Source organism: Brienomyrus brachyistius, chromosome 19, assembly GCF_023856365.1.
Source record: "Brienomyrus brachyistius isolate T26 chromosome 19, BBRACH_0.4, whole genome shotgun sequence".
Taxonomy (NCBI): domain Eukaryota; kingdom Metazoa; phylum Chordata; class Actinopteri; order Osteoglossiformes; family Mormyridae; genus Brienomyrus; species Brienomyrus brachyistius.
In genome coordinates, this window is record NC_064551.1 from 21,224,363 (window position 1) to 21,251,946 (window position 27,584).

General features: G+C 49.4%; 1 protein-coding gene across 7 annotated transcripts in view; it reads left to right on the plus strand.

Annotated features, from left to right (window-relative positions):
- Window positions 1-27,584, plus strand: part of LOC125714795 (nesprin-1-like) — a 133,906-nt gene extending 106,322 nt beyond the window's left edge. For 6 of the 7 annotated variants that reach the window (XM_048985768.1, XM_048985767.1, XM_048985772.1 and 3 more), the window contains 35 exons: window positions 562-711; window positions 1,150-1,326; window positions 1,417-1,572; window positions 1,727-1,882; window positions 1,963-2,133; window positions 2,304-2,437; window positions 2,554-2,758; window positions 3,492-3,674; window positions 3,756-3,902; window positions 4,330-4,484; window positions 4,576-4,723; window positions 4,845-4,939; window positions 5,044-5,278; window positions 6,055-6,249; window positions 7,198-7,323; window positions 7,629-7,784; window positions 9,133-9,291; window positions 9,732-9,898; window positions 13,718-13,880; window positions 14,964-15,151; window positions 15,630-15,780; window positions 16,225-16,407; window positions 17,145-17,282; window positions 17,405-17,596; window positions 17,778-18,057; window positions 18,428-18,496; window positions 19,124-19,236; window positions 19,456-19,582; window positions 19,842-20,047; window positions 21,847-22,056; window positions 22,457-22,585; window positions 23,759-23,959; window positions 24,221-24,313; window positions 25,230-25,288; window positions 26,729-27,584. In XM_048985768.1, the coding sequence (XP_048841725.1) occupies window positions 562-711; window positions 1,150-1,326; window positions 1,417-1,572; window positions 1,727-1,882; window positions 1,963-2,133; window positions 2,304-2,437; window positions 2,554-2,758; window positions 3,492-3,674; window positions 3,756-3,902; window positions 4,330-4,484; window positions 4,576-4,723; window positions 4,845-4,939; window positions 5,044-5,278; window positions 6,055-6,249; window positions 7,198-7,323; window positions 7,629-7,784; window positions 9,133-9,291; window positions 9,732-9,898; window positions 13,718-13,880; window positions 14,964-15,151; window positions 15,630-15,780; window positions 16,225-16,407; window positions 17,145-17,282; window positions 17,405-17,596; window positions 17,778-18,057; window positions 18,428-18,496; window positions 19,124-19,236; window positions 19,456-19,582; window positions 19,842-20,047; window positions 21,847-22,056; window positions 22,457-22,585; window positions 23,759-23,959; window positions 24,221-24,313; window positions 25,230-25,288; window positions 26,729-26,963 (5,652 nt within the window). In that variant the 3' untranslated portion in view covers window positions 26,964-27,584. The remainder of the gene's footprint in view (window positions 1-561; window positions 712-1,149; window positions 1,327-1,416; window positions 1,573-1,726; window positions 1,883-1,962; window positions 2,134-2,303; window positions 2,438-2,553; window positions 2,759-3,491; window positions 3,675-3,755; window positions 3,903-4,329; window positions 4,485-4,575; window positions 4,724-4,844; window positions 4,940-5,043; window positions 5,279-6,054; window positions 6,250-7,197; window positions 7,324-7,628; window positions 7,785-9,132; window positions 9,292-9,731; window positions 9,899-13,717; window positions 13,881-14,963; window positions 15,152-15,629; window positions 15,781-16,224; window positions 16,408-17,144; window positions 17,283-17,404; window positions 17,597-17,777; window positions 18,058-18,427; window positions 18,497-19,123; window positions 19,237-19,455; window positions 19,583-19,841; window positions 20,048-21,846; window positions 22,057-22,456; window positions 22,586-23,758; window positions 23,960-24,220; window positions 24,314-25,229; window positions 25,289-26,728) is intronic. The other variant, XM_048985770.1, reaches the window with a different exon arrangement.

Consider the following 27,584-nt stretch of genomic DNA (forward strand, 5'->3'; position numbering starts at 1 on the left):
AATGATTGATCCAGAAAGATAACCAATCAGATTGTAGAGGAGGTTAGTCTGCAACTAGAAGAGGCAAAACCAACCAATGAGATGTCTTGGTCCCTCCTCCTCTAGTTTGCTTGGACCCATCTCATCTACAATCTGACTGGTTATCTCTCAGAACCTCATTAGCTCAGAGCATATCAGGTACAAATCAATCTTTAATTTAGATTGTGCAAGGAATAGTGTCTCTTAGGAATATACTCAGTTCCCTTTTCTGGAATATTCTATGTACAGTCATCAAGCTAAACAATAAAGATTATAAAGTTTAGGGTTTATTCAGGACTTTGAAAATTCCCCAAGAAAACACGTTATATGAACAATGCATTGAAATGTTAATTTGAATTTTATTCAAATATTACGATTCATTAATATTATTTTGATTCATTCAGACTGTATTCTGTCATGTAAAGCAGCTCTTTCACCACTCTGCCTGTTACAGACACGGTCGCGTTTTCTGTATCTGGAAGAGGGTCGCGTGCAGACTGGGAACTGTGGTTAAATGGCGTGTGTGTGCGTGTCCCTCCGCAGCTGCAGATGGAGAAGCTGGCCTCCCTGCATGCCATCACTGAGCTCATGAGTTGGATCTCCCTGATGGAGAATGTGATCGAGGAGGATGAGGAGAAGATCGACGGGGCCGTGGGGTCAGAGGCCATCCAGAGCTATCTCCAGAAGTACAAGGTAATCCCTCCATCCATAGAGTAGCAGAGGATTTATATTTAAAATTTCCCTCAGTGCCGATTTCCCCATTAGGTGACATAGGCGGCCGTATGGGGTGCCATCTTTTGAGAGGGTGCCAATTAGCAATCCAGGTTCAAATTGCTTATGATGGCCGGTGGTGGTGTTTTCCTAGAGCTCCAAAAGACTTCCACTGGCACTGACTATGTTGCTATTACAGTGTAGTTAGACAGGTAACCAGAGTGGTCCATGATGTGCAGTGAGACAGGTAACCAGAGTGGTCCATGATGTGCAGTGAGACAGGTAACCAGAGTGGTCCATGATGTGCAGTGAGACAGGTAACCAGAGTGGTCCATGATGTGCAGTGAGACAGGTAACCAGAGTGGTCCATGATGTGCAGTGAGACAGGTAACTGAATAACAGGGTGATGTGGTCTTCCAGGGGTTTAAGATCGACCTGAACTGCAAGCAGCTGACGGTGGACTTCGTGAACCAGTCCGTGCTGCAGATCAGCAGCCAAGACGTGGAGAGCAAGCGGAGCGACAAGACCGACTTCGCTGAGAAGTTGGGCGCTATGAACCGGCGCTGGCATGTCCTGCAGGGCCGCATCACCGAGAAGGTCTCTGCTTGCGTGTGCACACATACAGCCTGTTTTATGCGGTGAGGTTGCACACCATGCCGCTCCAACTTCTACGTGCTTGATTTCTAGATCCAGCTGCTGGAGGGTCTGTTGGAGTCCTGGACGGAGTACGAGAACAGCCTACAGACCCTGAGGACGTGGTTTGCTGCTCAGGAGGAGAAGCTTAAGAAGAAGAACCGCATAGAGGACCTGGCCTCTGTCCAGAATGCCCTCAAAGATTGCCAGGTGAGGACTGACAAACCCACAAGTAAATCAGAAAGGCTACTCGACATTTCCAAGAGTTAGCTTTCTGGTCTAGAACATGGCGAGCCGCTTGATTCCTGATCATAACAACCCAACACTGCTGTCTCACCCTCATCACCTACTGCTTCCTTCTCAGGAGCTAGAGGAAATGATCAGGGAGAAGGAGAAGGATGTGGAGAAGGTGGAGGAGCGAGGTCACGGCCTCATACTGAACAAGAGAGAGGAGATCTGCACCGTCATCACAGAGACACTCCAAAGCCTCAATCACACATGGGCTAACCTGGATCACATGGTAGGCTTTCCTGCATCACCACAGCCAGCGGCTGTCACCAGGGGATTTTCAGGCAGCTCCTAATGGCTGTACCCTTTCAGACCGGACAGCTGAAGATCAGCCTGAAGTCAGTGCTAGAGCAGTGGAACCTCTACAAGAGAGCATCTGAGGAGATCAGCGGATACCTGATGGAGGGACGGTACTCGGTGTCCCGCTTCCGTCTCCTCACAGGTTCCCCGGAGGCTGTGATGGTCCAGGTGGAGAATCTGCAGGTACCGTAAGAGCACGGCCAGATCTGTACTTTCTCTCTCCACTAGAGATCCCAGTCAGCCTCTCCAGCTGTACATATTTGAGCCTCCTGCCTCATTGGCCTGCCTTGGTGCCTCCATAAAGAGACGCTCATGTGATTCTGATGCACGCCCTGTACTCTGCTGTGCTGTAGAACCTCCAGGAGGAGCTGGAGAAGCAAGAGAACAGTCTGAGGAAGTTTGGCTCCCTGACGCACCAACTGCTGAAGGAATGCCAGCCCGCTGTGGCCGACGTTCTCAACGGCGCCCTCAAGGATGTCAATTTGAGGTGAGGACTGGGTGGGTGAGGGCCAAACGTTGCATGTTGGGTCAGCATCTCTTCAGGTGCCAGAAAGACAGTTGGAACGGAAGCTAGAACTTCGCTGAAGGGCTGCGCTCTTTCAGGTGGAACGGGCTGCTAGGGGAGATCGGGGAACAGCTGAGGAGCAGCAAGGCTCTGCAGCAACTGTGGCGGCGCTACCAGGAGATTTACGGCCAGAGCGCGGCTGCCGTTCAGCGACAGGAAGAGCAGGCCAACCAGCTGCTTCAGGCCGCCGACGGCAAGGACGCCACCGACGAAGAGGTGTCCTCCTGGGTCCAGGAGTGCATTGTGAGTGAGACGAGCGCCCAGTGATGGCTTTGCTGGTCCGCTTGTACCGTCCCCATTCAGGTGCCCCAGTCGCATTGCTAAATCTCTCAGAACTTCCCTTTGAAATTGTGATCATAAAAAAAACCACAACGGCTTTTGAAGGGCAGTCTGGTGTTTGTCGCCAGTTGCTATGGCGATCGTCCCATCCCCACCCCCTCCCTTTTCAGCTGTGTTGGGGTAGTTGTAGCGGCTGTCCTGCTCTGGTGGCCAAATGGTGCGCGTTGCGTTTGCGTGAATGCAGCTCGTCTCTCCTTAACAAAGCCCCTTTCAGAGGCAGACAGATGCAGATTTACAGACAGAGAGCTTCCCTGGGGAACGGGGCCACCCCACGGCCCCCACAAGCCTCCCACCTCTGTGTCAGCATTTCAAATGAATGTTTCTCGGCAGCAACTTAACGTTAAACGTCAAATAATTTAATTTAAGTATTGGAGTTGAACAGTAGCCCTCTTGGTCACAGCCGTGTTAGAATCAGAGGCAGATATTTCAGGTCCAGAAAGTAAAAATCCAGACCAAGATTTTGTTTCAACCAACCAGTTGAGTCGCAGCAACAGAGTACGGAACTGGCTGGTTAAAACAAAATCTTGGTCTGGATTTTTACTTTCGGGACCTGAAATTTCCAGCTCAGGTTGGAATCAGCTGGTATCAGTGTTGCACAGCAGACCCATCGGTGACAGGTGTCCTGATCTTTCTGCAGGAGCTGTTGCAGGCCCATCAGCCGTTACAGGAGTCCCTGCATGTGCTGCAGGAGCTGGGAGAGCAGCTGAGAAGGCAGGTGGATACCTCGGCAGCCGCAACCCTGCAGTCTGACCACCTGTCACTGGCTCAGCGCCTGGCCGCGGTGGAGCAGGCGCTTGTCAAACAGCAGGCGGTGCTACAGGTACCGGCCCCCCATCCTCCTCTCCTGATCACCAGCTCCGATACCCTTCCCCGAGCTCACGCTGCGTGTCTCACCTCCCAGGGCGGTGTGCAGGACTATCAGAACTTCGGTGAGCAGCTAGACAAGCTGGACCGCTGTGTTGCAGAGGCGGGACAGGTTCTGAAGGCTCAGGAGCCCAGCGGGACTGCAGAGCTGTCGGTCATCCAGACCCGTATGGAGGAGCTCAAGGTGCTACAGAACGAGGGCTAATAAGCAGGGGTGTCGTTAAGCCTGATTTGGGGGGGGGGGGGCTTTAACCTCTCTAAAATGTTTAGAAGCCCTCCCCAAATAAATGCACACTAATTCATTTAAGGAACGTGAGCCATTTCCATCAGGACCCCCTAATACAGACTTACCCTCCCCTTTCATAAGTCTCAATGAATCTCATGCTCCTGATAATAATAATAATAATAATAATAATAATAATAATAATGCATTAAAGCAACCTTGAATGTGAAGCTATGTTTTTGAGGTCACAATGTAAAGAGATGTGCTTCTGACGTCTGGTATATGTCACCCAGGACCAATCAGCTCAGTCATTAAGATTCATTTGGGTCTCCGAGTGGGAGCTCAGGCTGGGACTGACCCCCACTGTGTTTGCTGTGCTGCCCCCTAGGGGCAGATGCTCAGGCTGAGTAGCATGGGCCCCGACCTGGAGCGTCTGAGTGAGCTCGGCTACCAGCTGCCCCTCAGCGACGCCGAGGTGAAGCGGATGCAGAGACTGAACCGCAGCTGGACCAGCACCACGGCTCAGGCCACGGAGAGGTTCAGGTAGGGGCTGGGCTGGGCCAGCAGCTCCACCGCATTCGGACCTCATATGGTGGACCCTCCCATGATGTATCTGTGTATCGTCCGCATGCAGCAAGCTGCAGGCCTTCCTGCTGGAGCAGCAGAGCTTCTTGGAGAAGTGTGAAGCCTGGATGGAGTTCCTGGAGCAGACAGAGGAGAAGCTGGCCGTGGAGATCTCCGGGAACTACCAGAGCCTTCTGGAGCAGCAGAGGGCCCACGAGGTAGGAGGCTGGCATGGGGGGTGGGCACGTGCCTACGCTTCCTCCTGATGGCTGATAGGCCTGATGACGCGCAGACGTGTGCGCAGATGTGAAAGTGTAACTCGTACAAACCTGTGTGCAGATCTTCCAGGCTGAGATGTTCTGCAGACAGCTGGTGCTCCACTCTATCATCAGTGACGGTCAGCGGCTTCTGGAGCAGGGACAGGTGGACAACAGGTAACCCCACCCCTCAGTCCATAGTCATCCCGATATTTTTTGACGTACGCTGTGGTGTCACTGGTCCCTCCCTTTCTGACCACCTCGGTGTCGCTGTTCTGCAGAGATGAGTTTAGCCTGAAATTGGCGCTGCTAAGCAACCAGTGGCACGGGGTGGTGCGGCGTGCCCAGCAGCGACGTGGCATCATCGACAGCCTGCTGCGCCAGTGGCAGCGCTACAGGGAGATGGCCCGCAAGCTGCGCGGGTGGCTGACGGAGGCGGCGCAGCAGGTGGATGAAGCCCAGCAGGGGGCGCCGGTGCCACTGCAACAGGTCCGCTCCCTGCTGGATGAGGTGCAGGTGAGATTATCTCCCCCCGCTGACCCCCCGAGGGCCTTTCAGCTCACGGCTGTTAGCATGGCGTGGTTAACACTGTACATTTTTCATTTAATCCTTTGCGCTTATTAATCACGCAAATTGCCAGAATACTTATGTAGAGTTTGCCGCATTTTCCTCGTTTATTGAGTTTTCTTTGAGCATCCTGGTTTCCTCCTACAGTCCAAAACCTTGCAGTTCAGCTAACTGGTGCCTCTGAGTGGCCCGTAGTGTGTCTTTTATTTATCCGACACTTTTATCCAATTTGCTGTAGAGCAAATGTTTACAATATACATGCGGGATTTGAACCCATAACCTTTACATTGTTGAACTATGGGAACATTTTTTGCTTTTACAGGGCTCTTGGGATTTGTACCAGGGTACAAGCCCCCAGTCTCCTTAACCTCAGTGCTGCTAAGTAAAGACAGTACAGTAAACATCTTTTGGACTCTCCTGCTCCCCACACTGTTAGAAAGAAGGAGATAACCCTGGTACAGTTTTGCTCCCCAGGGTACAAACAACATTACTGCACCCTCAGTGGTACAAAAGTGTTGTGCAGAGTCCTACAGCTAGGGTACAATTGGTAGACCCTTGAAGGTTCAGTGACAAGAAATTGTACCCTCAAAGGTACAGACTGGTACTTTTTTTGACAGTGAATGACTGGGGCAGCTTTTACCTTCATCTGGTTGAAACCAAGCTTGGCAAACATCTCCCAGTATGATGTAGTGGTGCCCCCTGTTGACGGCTCCCCATCCCTGCAGCTGAAGGAGAAGGCCCTGCAGCGGCAGCAGGGCAGCTATATCCTGGCGGTGGAGGCGGCGCGGCAGCTGCTGCTGTCGGTAGACAGCGGGGCGGAGGCGCAGCTGCAGGCGGAGCTGACGGAGGTGCAGGAGCGCTGGAGGCACGTCGCCACCCGGCTAGACGAGCGCCGCAGGGAGCTGGATGCCATGCTCAAGGTTGGCTCACCCCCCCTACCCCGTGGCCCCCTCTGGAGGCAAACTGGGTCGTTGCGTGTGGGTGGATTCCTCTTTACCCCCCCCCCACACACACACACACACATACACACGCGCGGCATCCCCGCTGCATTCCTATTGGTCGATGATGACTCAGAATTAGCTGCTGGGGGGGGGCACAGTGTTATGGGAGATGAACAGAGATGGGAGAGGAACATTGTGTGAATAGAGGTGTGTGTACATGAATTATGCATCAGGTTCACGGGGCTAAAATGTTAAATGGCGGGGGGTGGGGGGGGGGGGGAATGCAGTGGTACTTCATCAGGGAGCTTGAGAAGAATGCAGTAGATATGAAAAGGGACCTCAAAGTAACCAGGCAGGCAGTCACTGAGTGTGTGCGTGAGCGTGTGTGTGCGTGTGTGTGTGTGTGTGTGTGTGTGCGTGTGTATGTGTGTGCATGTGTGTGTATGTGTGTATGTGTGTGTATGTGTGTGTGTGTGTGCGCGTATGCGTCAGTGGGTATATCTTACCTTATGGGGACACAATGTCCCCACAACGTGATGAATACCAGTTTCCTGGTCCCCATTAGGGAAATCTTAATTTAATAAAAATCTATGACTGCAATGAAAAAACTACAAATGCAAAAACTCTTGCATTTTGCTTGGTTACTTATGGTTATGGTTGGGGCTGGTAGGGGTTAAGGATGTCATAGTTAGCGTTAGCATTATTCCCATAGAAATAAATGAGCGGTCCCCATAAAGATCTGTTTACCCGACATGTGTGTGTGTCCGTGTCTGTATGTGTGTGCGTGCTGCTCCTCCTGCTTCCTACCATGTTGGTTTACCAGCTACGCTACTGTAGCCAGAATTTTATTGCACGCCGTGCAGCACAGATGATCTGACGACTCTGCATGTGTGTGTGTGTGTGTGTGTGTGTGTGTGTCGCCCACAGGATTGGGAGAGATGCGAGAAGGGAATTGGAGGCTCGTTAGAGAAGTTGCGCGCTTTCAAGCGTAAGCTGTCCCTGCCTCTACCTGACCACCAGGAGGCGCTGCATTTGGAGCAGATCCGCTGCAAGGTGACAATGACGTGTTAAAGTCCGTAGCCATGCCGACATTCCTAATGTCAGTATTAGCCTGTATTTCTTTTATTATTGGGTATATTTAACTGATTATTCTCCTGATAGTGGAAGCATGAAATGATATGAAAGTCAGGTGATTGAAAAGACAACAATAAAATTATGTTCTGCTTTTACAGACCTGAAGTGTATCAGTGCTAATACAAAAGATATATATGTGTGTGTGTGTGTATGTGTGTATTTTTTGCTGTAAAGCTCAGCAAAGTCAGCACTGCCCCCTGCTGACAGACATCATTTTTGCACAGGAGCTGGAGAACACGCTGGCCAGCTGGACAGAGGAGCTGTCACACCTGGGCCTCCTGAAGGGGGCGCTCTTGAGTGGCATCAGCACGGATGACCTGTCTGTGATGCAGGAGCGCATCCAGCTGCTGCACCGCCAGTGGGAGGAGATCTGCCATCAGGTCAGTCTCCCCCCAGTTATAATCTGTCCAACCACCAGACATTTAGATTCTATGTATCCGGAGTAACCATCCATTCTGAGATATTTGGATGTTTTTTTAGCTTGTAATTCTCACTGTGTCCAGAGTGGGGCGCTGTCACACCAATTAAATGGCATCTGACTCAGTGAATGAAATGTGTCAGTCCAGCCCCTATTTGGTCTTAGTCCTGCTTTGCTCAGGCTGAGAAATAGCACAAAATATACCCCCCCGCCTGATAAAAGAAAGAAAGAAAAAACGAAAGCAGAGGAAGGATATGTAGAGCGACAGCCGCACACACATCCGGAGCTCCGCCTGAGCGAGCGGGTGAGCGTGACGGGCTCTAGCAGGGGCCGCAGGCATCACTGATCGCAGCAGCTTGAAGCAGAGATCCGCGGTGGCCTCTCAGTGGCGACCGTAGACATGAAGGATGGCCCCCACCACAGGTAACGGGGCCCCTCGCTTCACAGTGAGCCGTTTTCGCGCCGGCCGGCCAGCGTCCCTGTGCAGGTCTGCCGGGAGCCGTTTCTGTTCTTCAGCGAGGTTGCAGTTTCAGGTGTCTTGCCGCGGTGAAGACTTTTCCGGCGGCTGTTGTAGATCTGCCTGGTACATCAAACCTTTTTTATGTCTTTTTTTCTTCGTTTACGCGATTCGTGAAGAGACACTTCCTGCAGACATTTCTCTGCCCAGCTCTGATAATAGAATGCTTTATGTAGCCAGGCTGCTGTTTCTCCGGTAACAGAGTTGGGTGCGCGATCTGCGATAGCCCAAACCCAAACCCTAACCCTTTTTCATTCTCTGTTACTGTAGCCCAGGTGAGCATCGTCTGCGTACACCTCCATCTCTCTAACCCTCTTTATCCGTCCTTCTTATTCCATCTTTTCTTTTTATTCCTGGTTTTTACATGCCCTAGACATCGGGATGCAGCTGAAACCTGGGCATTCACTGGAAGCTCAGCCTAGCTGCAATTACGCGTAGTTGACTCCTTGACAGCTGTATGTTTACAATGTGCTGTTTGCCTCCCTTGTGTGTCACTTTGGACGAAAGCGTCAGCTGCATGTGTTAAACGCAAATGTAAATGAAACCACTTATAACAACAGTAATAATGGTCAGCAGGTTGGCGATAATATTACAATAATGCGTTCTGTTATTGACTGAAAATTAATTCAGCGTGACAGTTTAATAGTAGCATCGCTATTTGAAGTTCACGTATTAAGTTCTGTATTAGCCGGATGTGAGATACACTGCAGTTGACTGAATTATAAGAAACGACAGAGAATTATAATATCCGGAGTCACTTACAGTACGGCATCCCTGCTCCCCCCCCCCGCAGCTAGCCCTCCGCAGGCAGCAGGTCAATGAGAAGCTGAACGAGTGGGCGATCTTCAGTGAGAAGCACAAGGAGCTGTGTGACTGGCTGACTCAGATGGAGAGCAAGGTCTCGCAGAACGGGGACATCAGCATAGAGGAGATGATCGACAAGCTGAGAAAGGTGGGTGCAGGGCGCAGGCAGGCCGCATGGATGCCGCATGGACGCATGTGTGTGTGTGTGTGGTTGCGCGCGCATGCGTGCTTGTCATTCAGAAACCACAGTCTGATGTCTCGGCAGAACCTGTTTGCTCATGCAGCTCTCCTGCTTTCACTAGCAGAGGAGGATGGTTTCTTCTTAAACATCATGAACTCGAAAACAAAGAAATGAATTCTGGAATATTGGGAATATTCTCAGAATACTGTTAAGCAAAACTGAAAACATGGAGGAACTTTCATCAAAACAACATGGATTTTGATAAGAACTATACTCGACATTTACTACTGGAATTCCAGAAGATTCCAGAGATGTTAAGTGATTTAGTAATTTGCTGCTCTTGTTTTGCGGTGGACCAAGTTGCACCAAACGATCATCAGCGTGGGTTGACCCCGGTGCTGTTTCAGGACTACCAGGAGGAGATGGCCGTGGCCCAGGAGAACCGGCTGCAGCTGCAGCAGATGGGCGAGCGCCTGGCCAAGGCCAGTCACGAGGGCAAGGCCGCCGAGATCGGCAACAAGCTCAGCAAAGTCAACGAGCGCTGGCAGCACCTGCTCGACCTCATCGCTGCCAGGTGAGCTTGCTGGCCACGCCCCCAAACCTAACATGCCCCGCCCACCTGAGCCACAATTGGATATCTTTCTTTGAAATGCAAGCTGATGCAGTTCTCAATTATCTTCTGAAGCTTGAAATGGGAACAAAACAACGACACATAAATGTCACAAATAAATAATCTCAGGAATTGGTTAAACACTTAACAATTTTGGTAAGACTTTACTTGAGGTGGCACAAATAATGTAGTAGTACACTCTTACTTAATTTATTAATTAAACAGAAACTAAATGTTAGTTGCGTACTGGTCCCATGTTCGTTCATCAATAATCATAACATTTTATGTGTTCCATGCAGTTACTATCTTTGCTTATGGTTTGTGCCTGAGTAGTAACTGAGTTACTCAGTTGTTTGTGCCGCCTCAAAGTGTAACCAGAAATTCATTGTTCATGCACTTTCATATTTTTCAAGTTTATCACCTTCATATATTAATTCAGAAATAGTCATTATGACCCTGCTAGAATGCATTAGGAACTCTTAATTAGTGACAAATTTTGACCTGGTATTACTCAGTGAGTATCTGTCTTTGTCTACATATGTGTGTCTGTGTGTGTGTGTCTATGTGATCCAGATATACCTTACCTTGTGGGGACCAGTTTCTTGGTCCCCATAAGGGAAAACCCAATAAAAAAAAAATCTGTGAGTGCAATGAAAAAAATAATAATGCAAAAACTCCTGTATTTTGCTTGGTTACTTATGGTTATGGTTAGGGCAGGATGGGGGTTACGGTTGTCATAGTTAGCGTTAGCATTATTCCCATAGAAATGAATGAGCGGACCCCATAAAGATCTGTTTACCCAAAGTCTGTGTGTGTGTGTCTCTGTATCAGTCTTTTTCTGCGTGTGTGACTGTGTGTGTGTGTGTGTGTGTGTGTGTGTGTGTGTGCTGTACTGGCCTTCCTTGCAGTGCTGTGTATAGCCGTAGGCCGGCACAGTGACTCGGTGTTAGCTGTGTCACGTCACCCTGCCAGGGTTCGAATCCTGCCGTTGCTCTGTCCACCAACTTTGCATGTCCTCACTGTGTTACACCGCTTCTCTCTGGGGACTCCTGTTTACTCCTGCTGCCCAACAACATCCAATTAGGCTAATTTACACTTGCAAATTGCCTATAGTGCTTGATTATGTGTAGCCGCACCATGATGGACTGGCATGCAATCCAGAGTGTAGCCCCGCCATGTGGGCCCCGGGGCCCCGGGGCCCCAGGAAGCCTGCCGAAGATAAATGCTTTGAAGATGGATTACAGACAACAGTATTCTACAGATTAGAATGAAATGCCACTTTAGAGCCAGAGTGTTTTCAATAAAAGTTAGATGGAAGAGATCGGGACCGTTTAGGAAGAGAGACTCACTCCCCCCCCCACATAATTCCACTCTGACAGCTGCACCCCCCCCATTTCCTAGAAGAAAGTGAGAGTTCATGTCACTTGCTCCTGGGTAGGGGTAGCAGGGTTAGGACCCCTGCCCCCCCCAAAAACAACACAACCCGACCGTTGTCCCACCCTAACCAAGCATTTGCTGGTCTCTGACGTCTACAGCAGCAATATGTTTGAGATTTGGGGGGGAGGGGGCAGTCTGGTGTTTGCCCCACCCCACTCCTTAACAGCGCCTGTGCACAGTCCCATGCTGCCAGCTCACCAGCACATGCTAATGACTGTACGCTTTATTTAGCAACAGAAGCACTTGTCAGCCCTCCCCAGCCCTCTGTGGGGTGGAGGGAGGGGGTGCTGGTTTCCCCCCCTCGAAAACATTCCAAGTGTTGTGCCGCAGTATTCCGGTGACTGCCACTTGTGAGTAGCGGGAACGGAGAGCCGGCTCGCTCCGAGACAGAGCGCTGTAGCTGTGCGGTACTTCAGTTAGGCTCGCAGAAAGCACGCCGGTCCGAATCCATGGTTCTGGACTTCGGGAGGGACGAAATGGCGGGTCACCTCGACGAGGACGAGGATCTTCCGGAGTGTGACTGCGATATCACCAGGCAGGCTGACTGAACCCCCCCATTGTGACTCCTATTCTAACTCCCCGTCCACTGTTTACCCGAGCAGATTTCTGTGTCTCCATATTTTTGGGACACACTGCTTTGGCTATGCATGTATCTGTTCGTTGATAGAGGTGGGAAGAGTTGTGATTTTTCAGGTACCCCCCCCCTCCCCCCCAGGTTATTGACTGGTCTGGGCCGACACTGGGATGATGGTTTGTTTTTGTTTGCAGTGGTGATGACTTTGACGCGTGTATCGCAGTTACCAGTGACATGCTGTACACGTGAGGCTGTTCTGATTGCAGTTTGTTTCAAAGCCACGCTGTCTTCTCTGATGGCGTTAAGGCCGATGCTGCTGTTATGTGGAGAATTCTGCCCGGCTGCTGACAGTTTTAGACAGTTACATGACCGCAGAGTGTCGTACGCAGTCACGCTCTTTGAATTTAGTGAGAGATTCCAGACGGGCAGGGAGCGGAGCCCGCTGGCTGATTCCTAGCTTTCGGGTGGAAAAGCGACACTCAGGATAGGAGCACTGGAGCCAGGCTACAGATTTTGCCCGTGAAAGTGGCAGAATGAAAAAGTCTGTGAAATACGGCTCGGGCTGCATTAACTCCTATGAACCCCGAGTGATGAAAATACAGCGAGTTTTTGTTTGGGAAACTTCCCTTCTTCTCATATTTTGCTAGATAAACAATGATAATGAGAAACTTTAAAAAAAAAAAAACATGCTACAGTTGCCTGAACCTTCCTCTGCTATAACCTTCCTCTGCTATAACCTTCCTCTGCTATAACCTTCCTCTGCTATAACCTTCCTCTGCTATAACCTTCCTCTGCTATAACCTTCCTCTGCTATAACCTTCCTCTGCTATAACCTTCCTTTGCTATAACCTTCCTCTGCTATAACCTTCCTTTGCTATAACCTTCCTCTGCTATAACCTTCCTTTGCTATAACCTTCCTCTGCTATAACCTTCCTCTGCTATAACCTTCCTCTGCTATAACCTTCCTTTGCTATAACCTTCCTCTGCTATAACCTTCCTCTGCTATAACCTTCCTCTGCTATAACCTTCCTCTGCTATAACCTTCCTCTGCTATAACCTTCCTCTGCTATAACCTTCCTCTGCTATAACCTTCCTCTGCTATAACCTTAAGCTCAATAATATGACCTATGTAACTAACAATTCAAATGTATATTAGAAGATATATTGGAAATGGAAGTTCACTGGAAATGGGGTTTAGTAGCTGTCACGGTGGGTGGGGATTACTTACTGTACCAGTGCTTAACCTGCCAATGAACTTTGGTGTCATTAACACTGCCAAACTGGCTTCACTGCACAAGGTAATGCTTGAGATTGTTTACATCAAAGTTTGTCTTGTGAAAGTGAGTCTGATTGTGTTAGAAACATTGGAAATGGTAAAATGATACACTTTAATGTGAATGGTTTGAGTGTGTGTGTGTGTGTGTGACTGTGAATGTTAACACTGTATGTATACTTGTGTGCATTGTGTGTGTTGGGAAATATTGTTTGAAACTGAGCTGCAACTGGGATGTATCATGTTTGTGTGTCTCAGAGAAAGTCTGTTTCTGCTTTCTGGAAACCTATTTGAGAGAGAGTGTGAATGATCTGCGTCCTCGTCATGTTAATGTGTGTGTGTGTGTGTGTGTGTGTGCGTGTGCGCGCACGCAGGGCAGTAGCATTGCTGACGTGGCCATGATGAGATAGGGACTGTGCAGGAATAATGTGACTAGGTAGAGGGCCAAGGGTTGAAGGGGGGGCGTTATGCATCTCGCCTCACCGGCGCCTCCACACAGGGTGAGGAAGCTCCGTGAGACGCTGGTGGCCATGCAGCAGCTGGACAAGAATATGAGCAGCCTGAAGTCCTGGCTGGCTCACATGGAGACTCAGCTGGCCAGGCCCATCATCTACGACACCTGCGACGCTCAGGAGATCGAAAAGAAGCTGGGTCAGCAGCAGGTGAGGGGGCAGCACTGGGGGCCGGCCGAGGGGATGGGAGTGGGCTGAGGGGGCAGGGCGGGCCAAGGAGGTGATCCGAGGGGGGCGGGATAGGCCGAGGAGGCAAGACGAGAGGGCGAGCTGGGGGGGCAGGGAGCAGGTTAGGCCAAAGAGGTGGTTCGAGGAGGCGGGGCAGGCCGAGGAGGCGGGACGAGAGGGCAGGCTGAGGAGTAGGGAGCAGGTTAGGCCAAGGAGGTGGTCCAAGGGCTCCAGACAGGGGGGACCCCCTTTCCATTTGGCAGAATGTACAGAGGGGAATTAAGGTGACATTTTTTCAGGAGGCCCAGAACTCCATGCTACATCCCTGCACACACTGACAGGCATAGATAAACGAGCACACATGGGCCGTCATGCATGATCAGGGTCACTAGGCAGCTGGCTCCTGCTGTTTCATGCCTACGATGTGTCACATTTGCATTTGAAGATGTTGAAGGCTGTGGAAGCTAAAGCTGACACTCACGACTCAGAAAGCAGGAGATCCTTAGACCGCAAACACACATCACTTTGTCAGTGTCCCACAGTCAGTCCCCATCCCCTGCATTTTCCTGCAGTCTGGTCAGCGTCACCATGCCAAGCTTGCATTTTCCCAAAATGACTTCTGTTAATAGGAGAGCATTAGGTAAATTTAATTCACTGATTTTTCTCGGAAGGTCCTGAGAGCAACTGATCTGACAGAGTAGGGAAGAGAATGTATATAATACCGGCAGAGTAGATTTGCTCCTTTTCAGACATTTAGTAAATCTTCCGTGTAATCTAAACCATCCACTCCGCGATCCATCGGAAAATCCAAATCCATCCTGTAAAAATCTCTTCTGACTCCTGCTGTTTTGTTTAATCAAGGAACGATAACAGATATGTGCTAATTAGCAGTCAGATTAATTATTTTAGTTTCAGTTAAACACGCTAAGAAAAGTAGGTGTTGAAGTCCTTAGTGTTGACACTGGCAAGGAGTCAGTTCAGAACTGCCAGTTGAGGGGATTTTCCATTGGGGATGTGGGAGACGGCCTGATTGCTGATAGGTGCTTCCCCCCCCCGGTCCCCCAGGAGCTCCAACAGGACATCGAGAAGCACAGCACAGGCGTGGCATCAGTGCTGAACCTGTGTGAGGTGCTGCTGCATGACAGCGATGCCTGCTCCACCGAGGCAGGCTGCGACTCGATCCAGCAGGCCACACGCGGGCTGGACCGCCGCTGGAGGAGCATCTGTGCCACCTCCATGGAGAGACGGCTCAAGTGAGTGTGACGCTGCAGGGTTGCTAGTTTGAATTCCCAATACCCCAGTTAAAGTTACTGAAATAAGGAAACATGTATATACCTCGTATTTATAGATTTGTTGCTTTGAGAATGGAGTCACCCTGAAACCAATACTAATACTTAAAAGAAAATTATAAAAATTAAAGAAATTAGAATGTGGGATTGTGGAAATCTTAAAATGTTTGCTTGCACTGCAATATAGAAATAGTGAGAAATATAGAGTTTGCTAGCAGCTATATGATAAATACAGCTGTCTGATGGATTGTGTGTGTGTGTGTGTGTGTGTGTGTGAGAGATATTTTGGCTTCTGCGCCAGCCTGTCTCCACAATAACAGGAGGATAGCAGCTGTCCTCTCATATCAGACAGCGGGGGCAGGCAGGGGGGCCAGAGTAGGGAGGGAAGTGGGTGCTGATATTCCCGTGTCACACGTGTCTGTCCACTGGCGCCTTCCTGTAGGATCGAGGAGACAGGGAGGCTGTGGCAGAAGTTCCTGGACGACTTCTCGCGCTTCGAAAGCTGGCTGAGCGAGTCGGAGAGGACGGCTGCCCTGCCCAACTCCTCGGGCGTGCTCTACACCGTGGCCAAGGAAGAACTCAAGAAGTTTGAGGTGCAGAAACCGTGCCCCAACTTGAGGGAGGGGGGTTGGGAATAGGTTGAATCCAGAAACCAGCAAGCCGCATATTTAAGCAGCCTTCCACAGAGATGCAGGAGGGAAGGCCCCCAGGGGGTTTATCTTTAATTTGCATGAAGGTTATAGCAGCACATGCATAAATTGATCATGAGCATCTCTGGCATCGCATTTTCGGGGTGAAATAAGGCTTTTTCCCAGCTCTGCCTGAGGGATAGTATGTCCCATAATCAGGGATGGAAAAAACAAGCCCCCAACACCACATAATAAATGAAAAGTCACACTAAACCCAAGTTGTCAGACATGGTTCAAGTCACTACAATGATACTTCAAGGTCATTGTGACCATCAGCACTGCACTGATTTCTGCAGCCGTCTTGGAACTGAGAGTGTTATGGATGGTGTGTGTGTGTGTGTGGGACAGGCATTCCAGCGGCAGGTCCAAGAGAACTTGACCCAACTAGAGCTCATCAACAAGCAGTACCGGCGCCTGGCCCGAGAGAACCGCACCGACTCCTCTTCCCATCTGCGCCAGATGGTGCATGATGGGAATCAGCGGTGGGATAACCTGCAGAAGAGGGCGGCCTCTATTCTTCGTCGCCTCAAGGTACCTTACACCTGTACCTGCACCCATATAGACCTGCATTAGCACATCTGTACCTGCACCCATGTAGACCTGCATTAGCACATCTGTACCTGCACCTATGTTGACTTACATTAGCATATCTGTACCTGCACCCATGTAGACCTGCATTAGCACATCTGTACCTGCACTCATATAGACCTGCATTAGCACATCTGTACCTGCACCTATGTTGACTTACATTAGCATATCTGTACCTGAACCCATGTAGACCTGCATTAGCACATCTGTACCTGCACCTATGTTGACTTACATTAGCATATCTGTACCTGCACCTATGTAGACCTGCATTAGCACATCTGTACCTGCACTTTTGTTGACTTACATTAGCATATCTGTACCTGCACCCTTGTAGACCTGCATTAGCACATCTGTACCTGCACCTATGTTGACTTACATTAGCATAACTGTACCTGCACCCATATAGACCTGCATTAGCACATCTGTACCTGCACCTATGTTGACTTACATTAGCATATCTGTACCAGCACCCATGTAGACCTGCATTAGCATATCTGTACCTGCACCCCTATAGACCTGCATTAGCATATTAGCATACACATGTAATCACACACCTCACACACTCAGACACCATACTGCTTGCACCCTCTATGTAACTTACACTCACTGCTGGTCTGTTAAATGTTTTTAATGGAATTCATAATCGCATTGGTCACCTGAGTATCTCCTGCATCTTGCAGCACTTTATCAGCCAAAGGGAAGAATTTGAGGCAGCTAGAGACAGTATCCTGGTGTGGCTGACGGAGATGGACCTTCAACTGACCAACATTGAGCACTTCTCAGAGTGTGACGTTCAAGCCAAGATACGGCAGCTCAAGGTGAGGCTCGTCATCGTGGGGACGTACGTGAAAATCCTCACCCTGCTTTCTTCCAACCCGAGGAGCGAAAACCTCCTCGCCAGAAAGAACTCTGAGTGATGTCCACTCCTTATCTTCCCCAGGCATTCCAGCAGGAGATCTCCCTGAATACCAGCAAGATGGAGCACGTCTTCCACCAGGGGGAGGTGCTCATAGAGAAGAGTGAGCCCCTGGATGCCGCCGTAATCGAGGAGGAGCTGGAGGAGCTGCAGAGGTACTGCCAGGAGGTGTTTGGCCGCGTCGAGCGCTACTACAAAAGGCTGACCCGTCTCCCGGTAAGAAGCCCGCTTATGAGTCCTTCAGATGTGGAACACGAGTGGGCTGAGGTGTCACTGTAGCTCGGCATTGGGGCTGTCATCCCATGGCGTGCAGCTAGCATTGTTTGGAGAAGTGCATTAACAACGTGGAGTATGTGGGCATTTTTAGTGCGTCTTACGTGTGTCACCTGACCCTCAGCTCACCGACGACGAGCACACTGGTTCCGACCAAGAGCTGGATCTGGACGATGTCACTCTGCGCTGGAACGACAACTTCAGGAAAAGCACGCTGGCCACCTCCGGCTGCCCCCCTACGGTAGTGATGGGGGCCCATGTGGAGCCCTCGGGGAGAGATACCCCAGCCAGCGTGGACTCTATCCCGCTGGAGTGGGACCACGATTACGACCTGGAGACCGAGCAGCCGGGCGGTTCCCAGGACAGGGATCTGGAGTTCCTCCACGGGGTAGCTGCAATCTCAGGTCAGCCCCAGGGGATGCTGGGAAATAAAAAACCACTCACACACAGTGGCTTGAATCTCCAGACCTGATATAGGCTGTGTCTAGTGTCCAAATAACAGCAGACCACATGTAAGTGTTAATAAGGGTTAGCCAAAGCACCCACAAAAATAGACTTATTCTGTAGCACAGGCAGACCCATCCATGCCTTTTTTTCACATGAACAGCCACTAGTGTTGATGAGGCAGCGCTGTTCATGTTATGCTGGTGTTACAGACTGGTGTTTGACATGTCAAACAGGCTGGTTTGACATGTCATTGTGCTTTTCTCAGGCATGGGTTCTCCAGGCCTTCAGATGTTCCTTTAGATCCCATCTGTATTTCCTTCTTTCCAGATGTAGTGATTCCCGAGAGCCCAGAGGCTTATGTCAAATTGACAGAAAGGACTCTGATGTCCTCCACTGGTAGGCAATTAGGAACGGCATGCCCTGGCAGAGCGAAGGATAACCGTGTGTGTGAATGACCTGCATTTGCATGCCAATCCCTGCAATTTCAATCCACTAATCAGCAAGGTTTCTAATCTGCCCACTTGACTACATATTAAAGCAAATGATCACTTGCAGCATACCAGTAAATAGCACCCCCTGCTGGTCAGCACGTAGGCCAGCAAGAGGCAGCGATCACTATCCCGCCATGTCATCTGCATGCCCACTTGTCACCTGTCTCCCTGTCATCCTTCCTCGCCCTAACACCTGCATGTCCATCATCTCCTCGGCGTGGAGGCCTCCACAGCTTTGCCATTGAGTAAACATCTTGCTATCTATGCCTTAAGGTCCCGTCCTGTTGGGGGTGAGGGGCATCCTTAAAAAAAAAAAAACAGATCAAACACATCATGTGAATCATTCTTGGTCGTGACCCATGTTGATTACTGAGTCCTTGATCATATTTTCCTGCAAACGGAGGGTGGGATTTGTGAAGGTCCTCACCTCGATTCAGTGACATGGAATGAGTCTTTTTCGTGGCAGCATCGGTAGTCAATGGTTGCATCAACCCAAATGAGCTTATGTGATGATACTGCTATACCTCCACAGGAGAACCGGATGCCTTGGGAACACATGGTCAGTACCACCTGCAGGAGGCCGATGAAATCCTCCGCAGCCGCACCCCGACCAGCCCAGACCTCAGCGGCTCCTACACGGGCTACGTAAGTTTCCTTCCCTACCCACCATCTCAGAACCTCATTTCAGTTTAGGCTGATCCATTGGCTTGACTCTGAGTTGACCATCGGTGCGTAGTTAATCTCAACAACACTGAGATTTTGCTCAACATATTGCTTGTCGGCTCAAGAGATACTCAACACGTTGGGTGTTGAGTGACCAGTCAGTCTGGAGTTTGGTTGTCCTAGAGGCTTTGCCGTCTGCAGATGAGGCTGATGGGAGATTGCCGGAGCAACATCGACACCATGAAGAGGATGGGCGGTGAACTTAGCGACGGCCAGGACGAGCTGCTGGGCCTGATCAACTTGAACACCACCGAGTCCCAGACGCCGGGTAAGTCTGGGGCTTGGTGCCTGTTCCTGGTAACCGGCAGCTGACGGGTCACCGAAATGTCCCTGAGAAGCGCTAATGCAGGTGCTGAGAATCCTGCTTTACTGTAACCATCGACCTCAACCTTTTCCACCATTTCTGGCCGAAACTCACTGGTTGCGTGGTTGAGGACCAACATCTTAATCCTTTATTAGCTAAATCGCTTAATGAGGTCATCTACGTGCAAGTACCCATGTGCTCCATCCGGGGTAATCCCCAACAGGTGTGATCGAGCGCTGGGAGCTGGCTCAAGCTCAGGCCCAGGCCCAGAACCCAGAGCAGAACCTGCAGCGGTGGCAGCAGCTGCATGCAGACCTCGACATCATGCTGTCGTGGCTGCGTCAGGCAGAGGAGGAACTGCTGCAGCTGCGCGGACTGGACCGCAGCTTGGACATCCATGACATCGAGCTGCGCATTCGGAAACTCAAGGTGGGCTCTGTTACTCATGACTGGGAGTTTGAGTTTACTTTTAATATATAAACCGGTACAACTTTACAATAAGACTACCCTTATAAAGAGTTTAAGAGTGGTTTATAATTAGGTTATAACAGATTTACCATTTTACCATTTATAAATGGCAAAAGTGGTGCCTGTCAACCTTTTCAGCTTTACAATTTTAGTCTCACTATGTATTGTTTTAATCTATAACTCCCCAAACGCACTTCGAGATCCAACATGATTATAGGCCCACAATACAATAAAATTCGACATACTTTGTAAACTTTTGTAGTGCCAAATATGATAAAAACATGGTGATAAATGACACCAGCATATACGTAAACAAAGGCTTTGCATTTACAGATTCAGCAGCTACACTGGAGGCAAAACTTGGGCAATTAGCAGTCAGAGAGTGTAGCAGCGCAATTAGCTTTTGTTGAACTGTTTAATGATAAGGGGGTAGAAGTTACCCCTGAATATTGTGGTCTGTTTTAAAGCCCTATAAGCTTCATGGGCAGTTTTTATTGCTTTATATAGACCGCCATGGCCACTTCTGATTTTTTTTTACCACAGACATGATGTTTAAAGGTTGATGTTTTTTTCACATGAACACAGACAGGTCTAGTCACAGTCACTTTTGTCCGGGTACTGAGAGGGTGACATTCCCTGCATTAGCTTGATTTTTTTATGTCGACACAATGAATGGAATATAGCGACGCGTTGACTTGACGCGGACTGAGATGTTTATTTTCGGAGGTTCTCCCCAGAGATAGACGGGGGCCCAAGCCAGAAAGATTCTAATGTACAGCTAAAAATAAGTACTCCATTTTGGTATGGGGGTGGGCTCATGTATCAAATTTGGGTCCATGGGGGCAACAAGAAGATAAAACGGGGAGGTGGTGGATGCGTGGACTGGCAATGATTTAGCGGAAAGAGAGAGCGACAGAATGCACGAATCGCAGACGAAGAGGTGTGGGTGAAACGATCCGATGCAAATATCCCTTGTCACCTGAATGCCCCTCCCACATGTCCTGGACTTCCAGGTTACAAGCGAGTCGCTAGAGCGCTGGTCACAGGAATAATACTGTAACTGTAACATTACACCGATAATCTTCCAGTTGCTGTTCATTTATAGACTCGCCACCAAAGCCGTCTCAGTTACTTTGGCTAAGGAGGATGTACGGGATTATTAATGGATGAAATGATCTGGCCTTTTATATGTTCAAAGCTGACTTTGAATAAAAATATGAAATTCCGTAGGGTGCAGTTTTGAGGTCGTGTGCAAGGACCCCTCGGATCAGTCTGGTTCCGACCTTAACTGGACTGGAAACTTATAAAATGTGCGTGATAATGGATGGAAGCAGAGCGATGGTGTTTCTGAGCACTTCTGGTAACTGAGTTAGTCTGAGATGTCTTTATCTGATTAAGATTCAAAGTTTCTAGTAGCTCCCAGGTGAGAATGGAGCTTCTCCGCTCACTCGGTTTGAGCTGTTGGCCATCTGGGGTCTGAAGGCTTTTGTTTTCCTGCCGGATAAAGTGCCATGGAGAGGCAGGGAGCACAGGCATGTGGGTCAGCCGGCCAGTGGGACGTGCCTGTCGTGCCGCCTATAAATAACTCCACCTTGGAGCTAGAGAGTTCAATGACCTACATCTGCATGCTGAACTCCCTGCCCCCCCCTTTTCCTATCCTGCTCCATTGTCCCTTGCAGCTATTGGCTCTGCTGTCAGCTAGATGCCCAATCTAGCCTTCTGTCTGACTGTAGCCCCGCCTCCCTCGCTCCCGCCCACAGGAGCTGCAGAAGGCAGTGGACAGCCGCAAGCCTGTCCTGCTGTCCATCAACTTGAGTGCCACAGAGCTCTTCAAATCAGAACCCAGCGAATCCCAGGAGGTCAGAGAGGCCCAGCTGCGGCTGAAGGAGATGAACGGACTCTGGCAGCAGCTGGGCACTTCCCTGGAGGACTGGCGCCAGTCCCTGCAGGAAGCCCTCATGCAGTGTCATGTGAGTGACCCCCCCCCACCCCACCCCCCAGGAGCCCCAACAAACACCACTAATTTTGTGTACAGTAAATCCAAATTTCAGTTAGTGTTTCAGTTACTTTATATAGAAAAAAACATAAATGATTTATTAAAAATTCTAAAAAACAATTCACTAAAAAATATTTAAAATAGTATTATCTAATTTAACTAATTAATTAGGCTGATTAGTTAAATAGTGTAGCTGGAAGTTAGTAGCTTGGTTTGATTTAAAATACGTGGCATACCAGGGTTAGATTTTGATTTGATTTAAAAATATGCAACATACCAAAGACAGAGAGCAGATAGGCCTTATGGGTACGTCTCATTGGCTGTGAGCTGTAACATGTGACCCACTGTGGCTGACCGCTGTGCTGCTCCTGCAGGATTTCCATGAGATGAGCCACGGCCTGCTCCTGTGGCTGGAGAACATCGATCGCAGGAGGAGTGAGGTCACTCCCATTGACGCCAGCCTGGACCAGGTCACCCTCCTGGAGCATCATGGCGTGCTCAGGGTACGTTGTGCTCAGAGTGGTCGCGTTGCAGTCAAAGCCCCTTGGTCACATTATGGTCAGCGTTCTTGCAAAATTTAAAATCTACTTTGGCTTGGAAAAAAAATAAATGGTCCTTGCCGGTCTCCTTTCATAAATAGTTGTTTTTTTTTAATAATAGTGTGGTTTTTTTAAATAGTGCAGTTCTATATGTGGAGTTCTCTCCATGTTCACATGGGCTTTCTGCCTGCAGTCCAAAGTGAACATGTCTGTCTACATTGCCTTCACTATTTGCTTGTGTGTGTGAACCCTGTAATGACCTGTCATCGCCCCCAGAGGGCGCGCTATCTCATGCTCAGAGCTCCCCCAACCCCAAAACTGGATAAACTGTAGAGATAAAAGATACGAAAGCCACTCATTCGGAGCAGTTGAGAACTCACAGAGTACGTTATTACACACTAGCCTTACCTGACCTGTACACTCTTCCCACACTCTGACACTCATTTCATTGGATCTTAATCTCCGTTAAGAGCCGTGAAAATGCACGACGTTCGAATCCGAAACTGGAGTCTTTAGCTCTTACTAACTGAGCGACTGGCGAGATTCTGTGTCCCCACTCTAATAAATGAATCATAATTATGTTTTAACTCAATTGGTGGACAATTATGTTGGTGATGTTTCGAGCGAACTATAGATCAGATGTCAACAAGCAGGCGGCAATTGGCGATCTTCTGGTGAAGGATCCACTGCTTTGGGTATTACTCGACACGTTATTGTACATTGTCAGAAAGCAGTGAGACGTGCGTCAGGAAACCAGACTCTCTTGAAAATTCAAGGTTCTGGGAATCAGTCTCCCCTTACACTAAAATTCCTGCTTGGTGCTTGCTCATCACAAGTGGCTTGGATTGCATAAATGCTGCCCACTGCTGGCCAGTACAAGCAGTGCAGCTACTGCTTGCCAAAGTACAGGATAAAAATGTGGGAGGGGTGGTTTTCAACAAATGAGAGCATGTCACTGTGGAGGGAAAATGAAGTAGATAGATTTGGCTGTTTGTACGCATGATCATCTTGTTGACTGTCCCAGAAGGTGACTTCCTGAGGGTCTTAAATGCTGTAAAACTATCATGTGTGTAATTCGGTTATTGAGTCACCATGAGCAAAGCTAAGTCACCCCCCACCCCCACCTGGGTCCCACAGCAAATCCAGACAGAGCTGTTGGACTCGCAGCAGAAGGTGACCCTGCTGGAGGACATGTCCGTCCAATTGCTGGTGCACACGCAAGGCGGCGACTGCCTGGAGGCCGGTGAGAAGGTACATGTCATCAGCAACCGGCTCAAGCTGCTTCTGAAGGAGGTGAATAAGGACCTGCAGGAGCTGGAGGAGTTACTGCGGCGGGGGGTGAGTCCCGAGGGGCGTGGTCCGTATGGGAGGTGGGACAAACCAAATGACATTTCCTAAGTGGGGATTCTCAAAGTATTCTTACAAGGAAACATAGAAAATGTTACATTTTAGGTAACTGTAAGAATATTTAGGAGAATACTGATTAATGATATTGTCAGATTTTCACCAAATCAGTTTGCGTTTGAGCAGGTAAAGGCAGATAGCAATGGTCCCCATAACAGCCGACTCACTGCGACGCTCCACCTCTCCTCATCCCAGGGTCTGTCGTCATGGTCTTCTGTGGACGAGCGGGACACCTCTGGGTCCGGGGCGCCCCAGCCTGGGCGGAGCAGTCCGACTCAGGGCCTATCGGTACTGTACCCTCCCCTGGTGGTCGGTCCCATGTCCAAATCAATATGTGTGCTGTTGGTCTGAGACCAACATCTCCCCATCCATCCCAGGACAGCTCTCACACACTCCATCAACCCTCCCCACCCTCCCCCATCTGCATGCACGCTGCCCCCACCCTTAGCTGCCAATCTCCCCACCCTGGCCCTTATCCTTCTCCGGTTGCATTAATTAATTTAATTTCTCTTTCCTCAGTTTCGCAGGAATTCTGTTTTTGGTTACCGTTACGGCTTTTGTCGTTACCGGCTCTTTAAGATGCCCCGGTCGCCTTTGAACTGGTTATATTCACCAGTTCCATGTAGCTCACTGTAAAACTTGATGGACAAGAAACATTGGCTTTTCATTTAGCCTGTAGAAGAAAAACACAATAGTCTGGAAACTGTGCATCAAGGTGAAAGGTCACAAGCCGTTTGAGCTCATGGAAAAACTGTAGACTTTGTCAAGACCCGTCTGTCTCTGTTAGAATCCTTCTGGTTTAGCATAGACACAGAGGGATCGCTACTCTCTTTACCCAACATAGGTGTCACGGTATGTTTGTTCCATTTAAGTATGCCAACAGTTTTGTCATTTCTAGCGCACTTAACTCCAAATTTAAAAGACTCACCCAGACACACGGTTTGTTGTTGTATTGTTGAAATACATACATTGTGAAAAGCTCAGCTCTAGTATTAAATCACCATTAGAGAAAGTAGCCATTAGAATTATGGGAGCTGAAGCCAATAGTAAGAGTTTTAAAAAAGTATGAAAAGTCAATTTCCTTGTTTCCTTGCCAGACTCATTTAATTTTGCTGCTGCCTTATATTTTTTTCATCAGTAGCTTGCCTTTGTTTGCCTGGACTGAACATGTACTTTTTTTTACCCCCCTGTTCATCGCAAACAGCCCCGGGGCAAATGTAGGGTGTTACAGCTGGGACCCCCTGTCAGCCGTCCACACCGCAGGTACAGCTTTCCTGGTTCCTAGAACTCCTGGGAAGATGACGGAACTTGCACACGATCCAAATCTGGGCTCCCCCCACCCCCTGACCTTAGGAGTAAAGAGTAGATGTTAGATGAGCTTTCCTGTGCAGACAGGAAGTGCCGGGCCCTCTGAGGGTCGTGCCTGTCAGTTCCATCATCTTCCCCACTTCTAGCCGCTCCATGTCTCTGCTAGGTGGCCTGGGAACGTACTTATTGCTGGGACCTCATCATCGATCCCGGACTTTATTTGCTTCCATTGCCCTTAGCTGCTTGGTGATCCTGTCTGGATTGCGCTTTCGCGTGCTTCTCTGTCCATCTTTGCCCTCCAATAAGAAAAGAAAAAGCCATCCTGCAGTACCATGCCGTCACACCAGGTGGCAGCGCACTTCCAACACAAAACACAGCAGCACCTACAGCAAATTTACTGTTTCTACTATTTCTCCTCCCTCCTCCTCCTCCTCCTCCTCAAACATCCTTCTTATCAGACAGGTGGTTCGTTTTATATGGCCTACGGCAGGGGTGGCCAAACTTATTTGCAAAGGGCCTGCATAGACACCGACCCTTTGCGGATAAGATTGGCCACCCCTGGTCTACGGCAACAGGAACTATAATGCTACTGAAGATGGGATGGATGGCACGATGATTTAAGGTCACTTTAAGGGTTAAACTGAACATAACACTCACTTGTTTTTGTTTCACTCACTTTTCTGGCATCACAGTCTGTCCTGAGCTTATCAGCTACAGGGGGATCATATTTGGAAATCACTGGTAGTGCTTTGGCTGGGCAAGGTTTAGGTCATTTAATCCCTTTTATTAGTAGCATTGTGTTGAATACTGTATGTCGCATTTGGCAAGAGGCTCTTCCCCTCTTCTCCACTCCTCTCCCCTCCTCTACCCTTTTCTCCTCTCCTTCTCCACTCCTCTCCCCTCCTCTCCTCTCCCCTCTTCTCTGCTCCTCTCCCCTCCTGTCCTCTCCTCTCCACTCAGTTAACTCAGTTGATCACAACATCATCCTGGAGAAATGAAACAGCTTTGGAATTAGGAAATACACACATCAGTATTCAGGAAACATAATATTTACGATATGTACGAAGAAATTAATTTATTGCGCAAATAAAAACCAATATTTTTTTCAAAAACGAAATTCTTTCTGGGGTCACTTAAAAAAATTTTAAGAGCTCTTACAGCTCTGACTTTCAGATAAAAATCTGTAATCTGTTTTGGATGTTTTATGTCCAGATCTAAAGGAGAAAGCAACGCGCTTTTTATATCAGTGACAGAATGCAGTGTGTTGCTAAGGCGACGTAACCGTCGCCGTGACGCCACAGGGAGGCTAAGCCAGACTGACATGTGGAGGTCAGGTCTAGGAGCCGTGTATCCTGACTGAGGGGGGGGGGCTTTGCTTTTGTTTTGTCTGAGCAGGTCTTCCCAAGACTCTGGGTGCGGTTCGTCCCGCTCTGAGGCGCGGGTGGTGGTGCCCTTCCTGCTGCGGGTTCTGCGGGCCGCCCTGCCCCTGCAATTGCTCCTCTTACTGCTGTTGGCCCTGGCCTGTCTGGTGCCTGCTACCCAGGAGGACTACAGCTGTGCCCTCTCCAACAACTTTGCCCGCTCCTTCCACCCCATGCTACGCTACACCAACGGGCCGCCACCCATATGAGCGTGGCGGCTGGGGGACGGGGGTGGGGGGGGAACTCCCAGCAGCCACTACAGCTGCAGTCTTCAAACCATGTTCCTGAGATCACAGGAAGGCGGCGCCGTGCCGTTAGCCGCGGTCGCTGTTGTCACGCCACGATCCAGCGAGCCGCGCACACGCTCAGTCCGCACAGAGTCACACAGTATAACTCTGCAGCGAGGCCCAGAGGGGGCGGACCACCCCGGTCACGCGCTGTCAGCCGCCCTGTCACACGGCCTGCACTTCCTGCCATGGGACGAGCCGTTACCATGGCAACAGTCTCACCCAAGGGAAAACCTGTCTACTCAATTATAGGGGCTGAAGATTTTTTAAATTAACATTTTAAATGGCTTATATATGGCAATTATTTTTTTACGTTTATTTTTGGCATGCAATTATAATCTTTGCTTTGAGATACAATCACTGGTAGTCCTCTGTAGGTCTATGAGTGCGGTACCTTTTACCAATGGCAGTAACTGGATGTATGACTCAATCACTGGATGTGTAATGAAACTGTAAAGATGAAATAATGAAAGTGGTTATTTATCTCTGTACAGTTTGCTAACGCTTTGTTTCTTTGCATTGAATATACACACATATCATGTA